Source organism: Bubalus bubalis, chromosome 16 (assembly GCF_019923935.1).
Source record: "Bubalus bubalis isolate 160015118507 breed Murrah chromosome 16, NDDB_SH_1, whole genome shotgun sequence".
NCBI classification, from domain to species: Eukaryota; Metazoa; Chordata; class Mammalia; order Artiodactyla; family Bovidae; genus Bubalus; species Bubalus bubalis.
In genome coordinates this window covers 64,907,944-64,920,773 of record NC_059172.1, presented here as the reverse complement: position 1 = coordinate 64,920,773, position 12,830 = coordinate 64,907,944, and the positions used below count along the sequence as shown (strand labels likewise).

The 12,830-nt window shown below is 39.6% G+C and overlaps 1 protein-coding gene across 8 annotated transcripts in view; it reads right to left on the bottom strand.

Annotated features, from left to right (window-relative positions):
* Positions 1-1,675: 1,675 nt before the first annotated feature.
* Positions 1,676-12,830, bottom strand: part of ARHGAP20 (Rho GTPase activating protein 20) — a 221,353-nt gene continuing 210,198 nt past the window's right edge. For all 8 annotated transcript variants that reach the window (XM_006072572.4, XM_006072571.4, XM_006072573.4 and 5 more), the window contains 3 exons: positions 10,981-11,170; positions 7,995-8,109; positions 1,676-6,914 (listed from right to left, as the gene is read on the bottom strand). In XM_006072572.4, the coding sequence (XP_006072634.3) occupies positions 5,077-6,914; positions 7,995-8,109; positions 10,981-11,170 (2,143 nt within the window). In that variant the 3' untranslated portion in view covers positions 1,676-5,076. The remainder of the gene's footprint in view (positions 6,915-7,994; positions 8,110-10,980; positions 11,171-12,830) is intronic.

The window sequence follows — 12,830 nt, the reverse complement described above, 5'->3', positions numbered from 1 at the left end:
GCATCTGATCATAGTGTCTTTGGATGGGTGGGGGAGTCAGGGCTGCTGGAACCAAGATACTTCCCAGGCTGAACTGCTTGTTGTGACTCTAGTATCTCCAGTGGGGGTGGGAAGTCTCAGGCCTGGCTGCTCAGTATGGCTCAACTATCCCTCTTGCTGGTGGTGCTTGGTATACCCCCTGGTGTCAGAAGGATGCCATCTGATTCTGGGGAGCAATGCACGGATCTGTGCTGCCTTCTGTTGCTAGGTTGGAAAAGACCAGATCTGGTTCTTCTTCTGTTGGCTGAGGGGGATGTAAGATGTCCCGCTACTGTGCTTCCTTTCAGTCCCAGCATTCTGAACCAATCCACCCATCTTTGATTGGTCTCTGTGTTGTTTCCAGGATTTATAGATGTACTTAGAAGAAGCAGGGAGGCAGGTCTACACTGTTTGGACCAACTTTCAGCCCAATTATTTTTACATTTATCATAGGTTTCTGAATTATTTCTGATACTGAGTGATTTTCTTAGAGATATCTAGCTTATAACTTAGCAAAGTTTGGATGGTCCTCAAGTACCTAACTTTGTGTCTGCTTTACTATGGAAGAGGTATTATTATCATCATCATTTTAAGATGAAAGGATGAAAAAAAGAGCCTGGGGTCAGAATGAGGTTCTAGCTGAATGTACCTACCACAAAGGGCTGCAGTGAGCACTAAATGAAATAAAACCAATAATGCACTGGTCGCCAGTGCATACAGGCAACAGTGAGTGCCCAATGTTATTGTTCCCCTTCTTCTACACAACTCAATTTTCCCTTAGTTGTTTGAAGTCCCTGAGGACCCAATATTTTTTCACCTTTATCCTAGGGTCTAGAACAGTACCTACAATAAAACTTAGATGGCCTGACTAGCATTTACATCATTTGTTAACATCTCTCTCTCCCTAGACAAACTCTTTTTCCCTTTTCTTAACTAAGCTCTTGAGCTCTTTGTGATTCAGTGTCTTGAATTACTTTCCTCCTCTCTAATCATTCACTGTACCTTCAAGCAGTGTTTCTCTGTGTTCATGTATTTTGATGATTCTCTGCTTCTCAGTCATCTCATTCTTGGGCAAAGATATAAAATGATTCTTTCTTCTGAAAATTTTAGACAGTAAAAATTAATTCCTGTGATTGGCAGAGACTGGGTATTTCTTTAAGCATCCATTTTACTTGCTCAGAGTAATGGGCCTATGCCACAAGTATATATTTTTAGCTAAGTTTATTCACTCCTTGTGGCAGATCAAAAGGCTGTAAGAAGTTCTAAATTTAATTTCAAGTTACTGTAATCTAAAAATTAAACCTAGAGAAAAATACTAGCATTTAAATCTTAAATGTCTCCCAAATCAGCATCTTCTATTGTCACATAAAATCAAACTCCAGAGAACATATTTACTTTGCCTTAACAAATTAAATAGGTAGAAAAACACTTTGATGTACAAATGCATGTGCACTCTGACAATGCACAACGAGAAGGCATTCCACAAATTAAGAAACAATATGCATCTTCTACCACCCTGTGCATATTTCTTTGGGACTTGGAAACAAAATTTTCCAAATTACACCCCAGAGCCTTCTGCCAATTCTATCACACCCAGTACTATGTAGAACTGAAGTTTATGAAATTCCACCTCTCCCTTTTAAAAACAAACAAACAATACAAATGAAGGATTTATATTTACAGGTGGCTTAGGAACAGAGTAGACTCACACTTCGGGTAGAAAGCACAGAATTCAAGAGTACTCTTCCTTTCAGCAGGAAACTTAGCTTATGTGATATCCTTGTAACCAGAATAGATATTAAAGAAGTTAACATTTTACCCAGCTTTATTGTTAAATTTTTTTCTTTGTATTGAAATAAACAGTTTGTAGATACTTCCTCTCAAGTCATTAAAACATGACCAGGTAAAAAAGATTAAAAACTACCATAATTTGGATTAAGATACATAATATTTTTAGTTTCAACAGACAAAATATGCCACTGGTTCGAGGATACATTAGATCCTTTCAATTCAATGCCATTCCATGAAAAGCCGAAAAACCATAAAACTAAGATAATTTATTGAACTCAATGTTTTTAGTAGATTAAGCTGCTTCTTTAGAAGCAAAAATCATCTTTGCATTTCTTTAACATTTAGGTCTTTACTGCTCAGAATGAATCATTTTTTTTCTGGACTAAGGTTATGTGTATATTTTTAACCTTTCTGAAATGGTGCATAAACTTACATACAGCGAACCTCCATGAACTTTGAGGAGGCAAAGATACTCATGGGAAATGAGAGAAATGAGAATATTTACTGACTTTATATGACTTTATAAGTACTGATGTCTTGTAGTATCTAGATCTAGACATCCTGGGATGTTTGGACATGTCTGGAATCAATTAGATACTCTGGTCAGAAGGGCTCAAATTTAGACAAGATGATCTCATACATCAGTTGAACTGAGTTGATGGTTCTTTGCTATGAGAACACAGACAATATGTATCTGATTCTAGGAGCACAGTGTACATGTAATATCTAAGAAAAACGAAGACTTTATGTCTAAAATGTATTGTTGTATTGTTTGGTAAACAGTAAGATCAGAAAAATATAAAAGAAATAAAGCCCTCCTTTTCTAGAGAGACTGACCACACGGCCTATGACTAAAAGCTCAAAGTTCCAATCAACATTAATTACATTTTACGAAATTTCCAATGTTAAGCAGAAATTGGGCTCGTTAGCTAAAACAAGTCTACGAAGGGCAATATTGCCCTGGTGGGACTGTTAACTCTGAAGGATGATGTTTTATTTAACAGACAGCATGGACTTCATACATATCCATAATCAGTGCCTTTAAAACCAAACAACTTTAAAAGTTAGCAGCAGTTTCTGCAAGTACAAAAATACACATTTATTACATAACATATGGTAGTAAAATTTGTCAAGATATATTATACAAACTCAAAGCATTTTAGATAAAGCATTGGTCTAATATATTATAGATTGATGGAGTATAATAAAATGACATGTAGTCTGTCTTCAAATCATACAATACTTTACAGCAATATTAATTATTCACATTAAATGTTACAGGAGTATCTAAGGGAACACAGAGAACAGGAATGGTTATGGAAGAACCTCAGCATCTTCTATGCTTCAAGCTGAGTAGATGGTTTCCTAACCACCACTATGAAAGAAAAAAGGATACAACTATTATTTTGTTAAGCAGAGAAGCAATTTCTTCTGGAAAGACACTCCAAGCCATAAGAGCTTCATTCACATCTTGCGGTTCTGCAGTAGTATGCCCTAAGGGTGAGGGGAATCCCTGTTGCCTTTATATATCATACCACAGAAGATGCATATGGACACTGAGGAGTCTAAATATATGAGTGGTTAGTTAAAAGGTAAAATCTACTTCACATCTGTGACTGAGATGGCCAGTGTCATAAAGGAGCTCTTTTGAGAGAGTTCTAAAAGTTAACTACAATGCTTAGGACAAACAGGGCCATGTCCCCTAGAGGTAGGTAGCACCTAAAGCTAATACTGAAAGGACTTCTCTCTTACAGAACACATTATTTTTTTATATAAGTGAAAAATGCAACCTTTAGGACAACATTGAGAAAATATTTGACATGAAAGTTTCTGGGTGGCTGAGGAAAATAATTTGAAATAAGCAAGTATTGTGGGGGGGAGGTCCATCTAATATTGAACTCAATGGGCTCTAAGCAACTTCTTTTAAGTATTTAAAATGAAGGAAGATGCACATCCATTTCTGATTCTTTCGCATCACACTGGCTGGCAAGGCCTAATAACCCAAGGAAATAATCCAGGAGATGTACTGGTGTAATCTTTAAGGCAAGAGGAGAAATGTCCATCAATATGGAATAAATCAATGGGGGTATAAACTGAACTATTGGAACAAAAAAGATGTAAAAACTTCTGGAGGTAAGATAATCCCAAGCCAGTGACTGTCAAAAAGAAGGCCTGAGAGCCACTCTGACGGCTCCTCCACTCTGTGACTATTTATAACCTGCCAACCTCAAAACTGTTCTCTCAACTGACAAATGACCATCAGTAAAGAGATGACTTATCAGGAATTTTTTCTGGCTGACTAAGAGGTGAGGAACAGAAAAACATTTTAGCAAAGAGGAGTCATGCTTTGATCACATGTTTGCAACAGCAACTGGGTAAGAGAAAGGGCTGCTCTGGCAGCCTTTCCCTCCTTTCCCTCCACACTAAGACAGTGAATACAGTGGGAAGGTCGTCTTATAACAGGACAAGGTTCCGAGCTCAGGCACCTTGAAAGGACACCAAGATGAGCAGTCGTCTCCTTCTTCCTCCTCACTGCAGTGTGCAGTGGAGCCTCTGTGGAGCACGAAACACTGATGGAAAAACTCAACCAATACAAAAAAAACAAAACAAACAAAACCACCTACAATATCATGGTACTCATGGCTTTCAAATCACTTCAGTTTTTTTCCTCTCTGGCTGCCACCAATGGGCTGATACTTGAAATGATGCTGTGAGGGTATGTGACTGAATATAAAATGTCACAGAAACGGTCACTGGTTTGGATTTGGGGAAAAATTTCACATAATTTTCTTTATTATCAGATGTGTTACCTCTTTAGCTTTTTGACTAGCAGCATTATTTTGGCCTACTTATTAAAAACATTCCATGGAATAATGGTTTCTCCACAGCCTTCCCTCTCTCTCCACACTTCCTGTTTTTCGCTTCTTATCTCCTGGCTTCCTCAGGAACTAAGCTCATCATAAACAGCATGTTTCCTCTACAGAAGATGCTTTCTCTAGCTGTCTGCTCATAGCTCTTAAAATGCATGACAGGATCCATCCATGCTTTAATACGGAAAAGCCTCCCAAACACTGAGGTCACAGATTTTTTCAATCTAAACTTTTGGCCAAATAGTCTCAAGAAAGAGAATTCGTTTGTTGTCCAAAGTATTAGCAATGATTATCTTTATGCTACCCATCCCAGGTATTTTATACAAAGGGGTCATAGTAATTGTTGTATCATTATCAGCCTGTTTCTGTTCTTGTAGACATCAGGTTCTCATGGTGGTTACATGTCTCTGGCCAAATGTCTATCCTCAGCATCACACGCCACAGGCGGCCCTGAGTCTGGGCTGGACGCATCATCCACAGTCAAAGAGCCGGGGGAGGATCTTCTCTGGGGCAGCATACCAGGAGAGCACTGCCTGCTATCTTCTCCTTCCTCGGGCGACTTCATACGAAGCCCAAGTGTGTCTTCCACGAGGCTGAATGGAGAGCTACAGTATTTCTCTGAGTCCTGGCTGGGGTAGGAACTATACCAGAGGGCTGTCTGCACAGGTCCCAGTCCTTCAGCTGCCCTTTGGGGCACGTCTTTCTGCCTTTCTTGTAGTGCGATGGCTTCCGGAACACCAGAAGCATGTGCAGGAGGATCCGTGGGTCCTTTTAGAGAACCCACTTTATTTTCCTCTGGTCTGGGTGCCCTTGCCTTCTTTTTGAGAGACCAGTTTTTCAAACTGGCTACACCACTCTTCAACCATGTGCTGGGGTGAAGAGTTACAGAATGCATGTGTGAATGCCACTCTACGCTGTCCTTTTTTGTATAGGCCAGGCGGCCGCTGGCCTGCCCTGATGAGGGACCAGGAATTCCAGAAATGAGGCCAGAAGTGCTAAAGTCAGAAGAAAGCTCTGCCTGTTTTCTTTGAAAAGTACAATCTATTGGAGAGGATGTTTCAGTGGGTGTAAACACAGAGTGTTCAGAAATCTGAGAAAAAGCACTGTCTTGGGAGCTCACTGATGAACCAGATGGGGAAGTGCCTGGGGAGGACAAGCTGGAATAGCTAGTCCTTGAGCAAAGGTTTAAACTTGGGGATAAAACCTTCTCCGTGTTTTGGTTTGTGGCACTACTCTTGCCCACCTCAATCCCCATGACCAAACTCTGATTAATAAGCTTTTGGCCCTCCATTTGTAAAGACTTGTGCCGCTTGAGATAATCTTCCTCTCCATGCAAGAGACTGGCTTCGTAGCTGGCTTTCTGCTGCTTCTTTGGATAAATCCCCCTGAGATAGGTCAGTCTGCAGTGCTGGTCATCAATGCTGGGCTCTGAGCAGCGCCGTTGCCTCCTTGAACTCTTGAGGGCGTCTGCAGTGTGTGGAGGGGAGTATTCGGATGCATCCATGTCAAAGGGCTGGCTCCTGGGATGATCACAGGAGGACATGTGACTGTATGATGCCACGGAAATGGCTACTGGCTTGGATTTGGGAAAAAGTTTTACATGACTTCCTTCATTATCAGACAAACTTTTCTTCTTAACATTTTTACTAGCGGCATTTTTCTTGCTATCAATACCTGTGACTAAACTCTTTTTAAAACATGTCTTACCCCCTTCCTGAAGGGGTTGATTCTGATTCAGATGGCTCTCATCTTTTTTTGAGAGAATGGCATCACAGCTGGACTTGCGTAGCTTTTTCTGATAAAACTCCCTGAGATAGGAAAGCTTTGAATCGAGATAGTCGATGCTGGGCTCCGAGCAGCGGCGGTGTCGCCTCAGGCCTTTTGGAGCATCTGCGGCAGCTGTGGACAGGCGGCTGGGTGTGCTCGCGCCCGAGGGGGCCTGGGCACGTGGGACCTTGGTGTACACTGCAGTGTCCACTGGCTTAGACTCAAGGGGCTGTCCCATTTGAATGTCTTCATCTTTAGAATGGTCTAAGTCAAAGTCACTCAGGGTTAAAAGGCCTTCCACCTCAGGCTGGTCGAGGTCATAGTCACTGAGGGTTAACACGGAGTCCATGCTTCTGCTACCCTGACCAAGTTTCTTTACCAAGTCACGACATGGGGCGTCAACATCCTCATTCAGCTCATTTTCCAAGCTGTCATAGGAGGAGTCATTCAGCTGGAAGCAAGAGATATCTGTCGAAAAAGCAAACCATGATTAACATTTTTACTTAACACAAATGCATGCTGCCTTAAAAATAAGAAAAAAAACCCTAACTATGGTGATATTTGGTATAATTCTGTTTTTAAATGTAGATTGTTCAAATTTTCACTCTAAGGAAAGAAAGAATCTTTCATAATCTCCCCAGATGTAAGTGCAGAATTAAAAATAAACTGTTGAGGTATATGAGATTTACCTCAGTTCCTGAAGAAACAGGCTTTCTTTAAGATTTCCTCAACGAGGAAATGGTCATAATACCAAGAAACAGTTAAAAATATAAAGAAATTAATGCCAGATATATCCAGGTTCGGATTAAGACTCTGTCTTTTAAATGGATCTGCTGGTGTATACACATAATTAACTCTAATCTCAAAAGAAAACCATTTACCAGCCCTATCAATTTCTCTTTGACAAAGTTCTTTACTATATATTACTTTATCTTTACTACAATCACAACAGTTAGATATGATGGTTATCCATATTTGTAGATGAAGATATTGATGTTCAGTGGCATAGAAGAATTGGCCAAAGACAACATAACTAGTAATTGGCGTTACAAGAATTCATAATTTGGAATATTGAGTGTCTTTACTCCCCATACACCCCAGCCTGCCCCGTGATGTTACTTGTTTTTAATGTGTTTAGCAGTGCACGAGAATTCTGAGAAGCCTCAGGGACCTCTAAGAGGGAGGCGAGGAGAAAAAACAGGGCTGTCTCTATTGCCTCTGGGCCTTCTACTCCAGTTTCAACCAGAGCAGTTGTGTTATACATATTGGGGCTCCTTGTAAAGTTTATTTTTAAAAAGGTTAAAAACATCATACTATATAATGCTGCCACTAACCATCTGGGACCTTGTCTTATACACTTCTTAACCCTACCACAGTGTTAACATACCCTGACCTTCTAAGGAAGGAGCAGAATCCTAGACCCACTGACCGAGGTGAGAGGCCTTCTTCACCTGAGCTGCTGTGGGCTCCAGGATAACCACTGTCCCAGCTGATTTTCACAGACGTGTGTCTGTTTCCCACAAAAAACAATCCAGTTATTCACAATACCTGAGGCATTCTCTCTGGTATCACATCTCACTGAAACCTCTCCCAAGAGGGAAGTGATTTCTTCTCCAAATATCCGACAGCAGTTTTCAATAAGAAACTGTATAAGCAGAGAAACCTGTACAAAAAACAGACAAAAATGAGCTGCAAACTTCTCATACAGCCTGTCTGTAAATCACATTTCATATATGAATCCTAATTCTAACAAAAAATGCCAAAGAATCCCGAGAAAAATTCAGGTTTGCTTTACAATACAGTTTCCCCTACAAAACTATGATACTTTCAAGAGTAGTTTGAGTACAGACATTAATTTTAATCAGTAGACTAGTTATTACTTGTGGCCTTGGCTTAATACTAACATTTTTATACCAACTGTCTTGTCTTTAAAATTAGAGTAATTTTAAGTATTCTCTATAGGGCACTTGGGGTGAGGAAACACACTTTCTCATTAAAATTCATGAAGTGTCATTAAATGAAGACTTATAAAATGTATTTCTTATGCAAAAGGCAGGTGTCATGAGCTGGGAAGTTGGTAGGTATCTACCTCTGTGGTTCTCTGTGAGGAGGAGAGACAGCTGGAGAAAAAACTTGCACTTTGCTGACTAGTCTCTTCCTATGCATTTCTTTCTCTTGGCCCTGCTAACTGGAGGTGCTTCGGGAAGAGGTAAGATTTTACTAGGGAGCTTTGTGCCTCCATGAGATATACAGAAACCTTTACATAGTTTTTTTTGCCCCAATAGCTGAAGCAAAGCCCCAACTCCTGTACTTACAATCAGGCAATACAGGAGTGTGTGATTTCAAGAAACTATTAGGTTGGGCCAAAAGTAATTGCGGTTTTGCACTGTTGAACTCTGCTGTTTGATGTTGGAATACATTCTTAAATAAATGTGGTTGTGGTATACATCATTTTAATGTGAAATTTTTGTTTTATGTTTTTGGCAAATGACACTACTTTCTGTGTATTTTATATTTATTTTAGACTATGGAAATGAAGTTAGACAAAAAGCAACTTTGAGCAATTTTCTTATTTGAATTCAAAATGGGTCATAAAGCAGCGGAGACAACTCACAACATCAACAGTGTATTTGGCCCAGAAACTGCTAATAAATACTGCAGTGCTATTTGTTTTTGCAAAGGAGACAAGAGCCTTGCAGATGAGGGGCTTACTGGCCAGCCATCAGAAGTTGACAGTGACCAACTGGGAGGAAACAGCGGAGCTGATCCCCTTACAACTAAATGAGGAGCTGCCGAAGAACTTCTCTGAAGCAAACTGGAAAGGTGAAAAAACTCGCTAAGTGGGTGTCTCGTGAACTGACTGAAAATTTAAAAAACTGTCATTTTGAAGTGTCGTTTTCTCTTATTCTATGCGACAACAATGAACTATTTCTTGATCGGATTGTGACGTGTGACCAAAAGTGGAGTTTATATGACAACTGGTTATGACCAGCTCAGTAGCTGGGCCAAGAAGAAGCTCCAAAGCACTTCCCAAAGCCAAACTTGCAGCAAAAAAAAGGTCATGGTCACTGTTTGGTGGTCCGCTGCTTGTCTGAATCCCGGTGAAACCATTACATCTGAGATGAACGCTCAGCAAATTGATGAGAAGCACCGAGAAGCGCAACGTCTGCAGCTGGCACCAGTCAAGAGAAAGGGCCTAGTTCTCCACAACAATGCCTGACCACACGTTGCACAAGCAAGGCTTCAAAAGTTGAATGAACTGGGCTGCGAAGTTTTGTCTCATCTGCCATATTCACCTGACTTCTTGAAAACCAACTACCTCTTCTTCAAGCATCTTGACAACTTTCTGCAGGAAAAATGCTTCCACAACCAGGAGGAGGCAGAAAATGCTTCCCAAGAGTTTGTCGAATCCCAAAGCATAGATTTTTATGCTACAGGAATCAACAAACTTATTTCTCATTGGCAAAAATGTGTTGATTGTAATGGTTCCTATTTTTTTTTAATGGTTCCTATTTTGATTAATAAAGATTGTGTTTGAGCCTAGTTATAATGATTTAACATTCGCAGTCCAAAACTGCATTTGCACCAACTTAAATAATGTATGAACTGGGTATTAGCAACATCTCCATTCATTAGATGAGGAAACTGTGGATTAATGTAATTTTGCCCAAGATTGTAAATCTAGCAAGTGTTAGGGCTGAGAATTCAACCTTGACCTGTCTAATTCCAAAGCCCTTATTTATTTTTTAATTAGAGGATACAAACTTTACAATATAGTGATGGTTTTTGCCATACGTCAACATGAATTGGCCATAGGTATACATATGGCCCCTCCCTTTTGAACCCCACTCCCACCTCCCTCCCCATCCCACTCCTCTAGGTTGTCAGAGGGCACTGGCTCTGGCTTCCCTGCGTCATAGAGCAAACCCCCTAAATAGATAGATGGCTATCTATTTTATACACGGTAATGTATATGTTCCAGTGCTACTCTCTCCAACCATCCCACCCTCTCCTTCCCCCATTGTGCCCAAAAGTCTGTTCTTTACATGTGTCTCCTTTGCTGTCCTGCAAGTAAGATCAGCAGTACTATCTTTCTAGATTCCATATATATGCATTAATATACGACATTTGTCTTTCTCTTTCTGACTTACTTCACTCTGTATAATAGGCTCTAGGTTCATCCACCTCATTAGAACTGAAAGTCCTTATTTATTTTTAAAATCATATCAACTGTTTTTGTATCACTCTATGGTTTAAGTCAGTCATAGTTGTTTTTCCTCCTTAAAGAGAAAAGAGAAGCAATCCAACTTCTATCACTCTTTTGCTCAAGAAATTACTTTTGTCGTCTACTCGGATAGGATAAAACACTCAATGAATTCAGATTTATAATGATATGTACTTAGTACATATAGTACTTATTTTCTTAAGTATTTTCACTTAAGAAAATATGTATCTTTCAGAATTCATACCCCGAATTTTAGGTTCAAAATGGGGAACTGGTCCCCCAGAGCAGAAAAAGGAAAAACTTCATTACCTTTTTTGTAAATTCATTTTCTAGTTCTGGACTAGAGGAAGTAGGAGGCCAAAGAATGCTTGGGGCGATGCACACTGCTAAATTAAATGCGGTCATCTGATTGGATGAAGAATGTTGCTCAATGTTGTGTAATAACCCAAAAAGATACCTTAGGAGAAGAACATTGGCTCTCGGAAGCTGGTCTAACAGCCTAAAGACAGAAAAATGCACTCTGTAAGCAAACATTTCATAGAAAACCTGCACTGACAGGCAGTCCTCACTTTCACAGTTCAGACGTGCAGGACTATCTGTTAACACGGCACGTGCGAAGGGAGGACTGCCTGTGAAGAGGAGAGAGGGAGCACTGGAGATTTATTATTTATTTTGCAATCCAATGAAAATGTAAAAGAACGCAAAAAAGTAATTCATAAAAAGATGCTGTCTGAAATATTTACCTGAAACTGTTACAAAGTATCTTAAGCAAACCCTATAACATTCCAGAATATTCTCAACCAAAACCCCCAAAAAGCTTTCTAATGAAATTAAACAGTTGCATTTAATATGTAACTCCTTTACTTACTAATATGTAGCTCCTTTACTTCCAAAAAGCAACACAGGATTCTGTCTCTTGGTAAAAACCTAAACCTCGGCCATGAGACTCCCAGGTCCATTCTGCTCCGGCAGCTCTCAAGGTCAATTTTGCCCTGCATCTTTCTATCTCACTGACATTACGTGCACATATAATACAAGCTTATAATATTTTTTCTAACGTTCCTATTTTGTAACTGATAAAGGATTTTAAATGATCATTCACTTGAAATGATTTTTACTGTCAGACAGAAAACAGATACAAATGTTGATAGTCATGGTGGTTGCTTTTTTCCAACAAGAATCTGTAACCTGGGGGAGAAAACTGGGTACTTGGACTCCTGTTGCATAACAATAGAAAGGTGTTTCTTCAGCACTATGGACTGACAATGAGAACAGTTTTGAAGGGACAAATTATGAAAGATACGGAAATGAATCAAAGGATTCCTGGATTGATTCAATGGAAAGTAAGGTACTGTTATCATACTCTGGGGTATCTGGGTCATAGGGGTTGAGTTATTTGACTCTGTAAACTGTAGATTACTGAGAGCAGTGCACTTAACACTTGCCTGTAGACTCAAAAATCTTATCTGGTAGAGAGATAAATGCTTTATTTGAACATACAGTGCCCCACTCACCGCGCCCCATGCCCTAGCAGTAAAATCCAGTTTTGCATCTATTTATAAATTCATTTCAGCATTTCTGATTTAATTATGTAAGTTGTGATAGTTTGAAATCTCTTTTGACTTTGCAGTAATATCTTACTAGTTCTCTAATGTTTTAAATAAAACCTCACATGTGCTCATTTTGTATTTGTATGAGAGATATAAGTCTAACCCTCTTTAAAACATCTTTTTTTTTTTTTTTACAATATTGTATTGGTTTTGCCATACATTGACATGAATCTGCCACAGGTGTACATATGTTCCCCATCCTGAACCCCCTTCCTCCTCCCTCCCCATCCCATCCCTCTGGGTCATCCCAGTACACCAGCCCTGAGCACCCTGTATTATGCATAGAACCTGGACTGGTGATTCGTTTCACATATAATATACAAAAACATCATCTTTTTAACCATTTGTAGAATATAAAGTTTTAGACAATGAGCAACAAAATACAGGATCTGACATTCACTGCCCCTGAATGATTTCTGCCAAAACAGACACAATTCTGTTACGTGGCTTTGATTCTGGTGTCTTCAACAGTTATATTATGCTTTTCTATTGATAACAGGTGTCTATCAATAGCAGTGTGTAGATAATGACTTGTATTTGAGAGCTGCT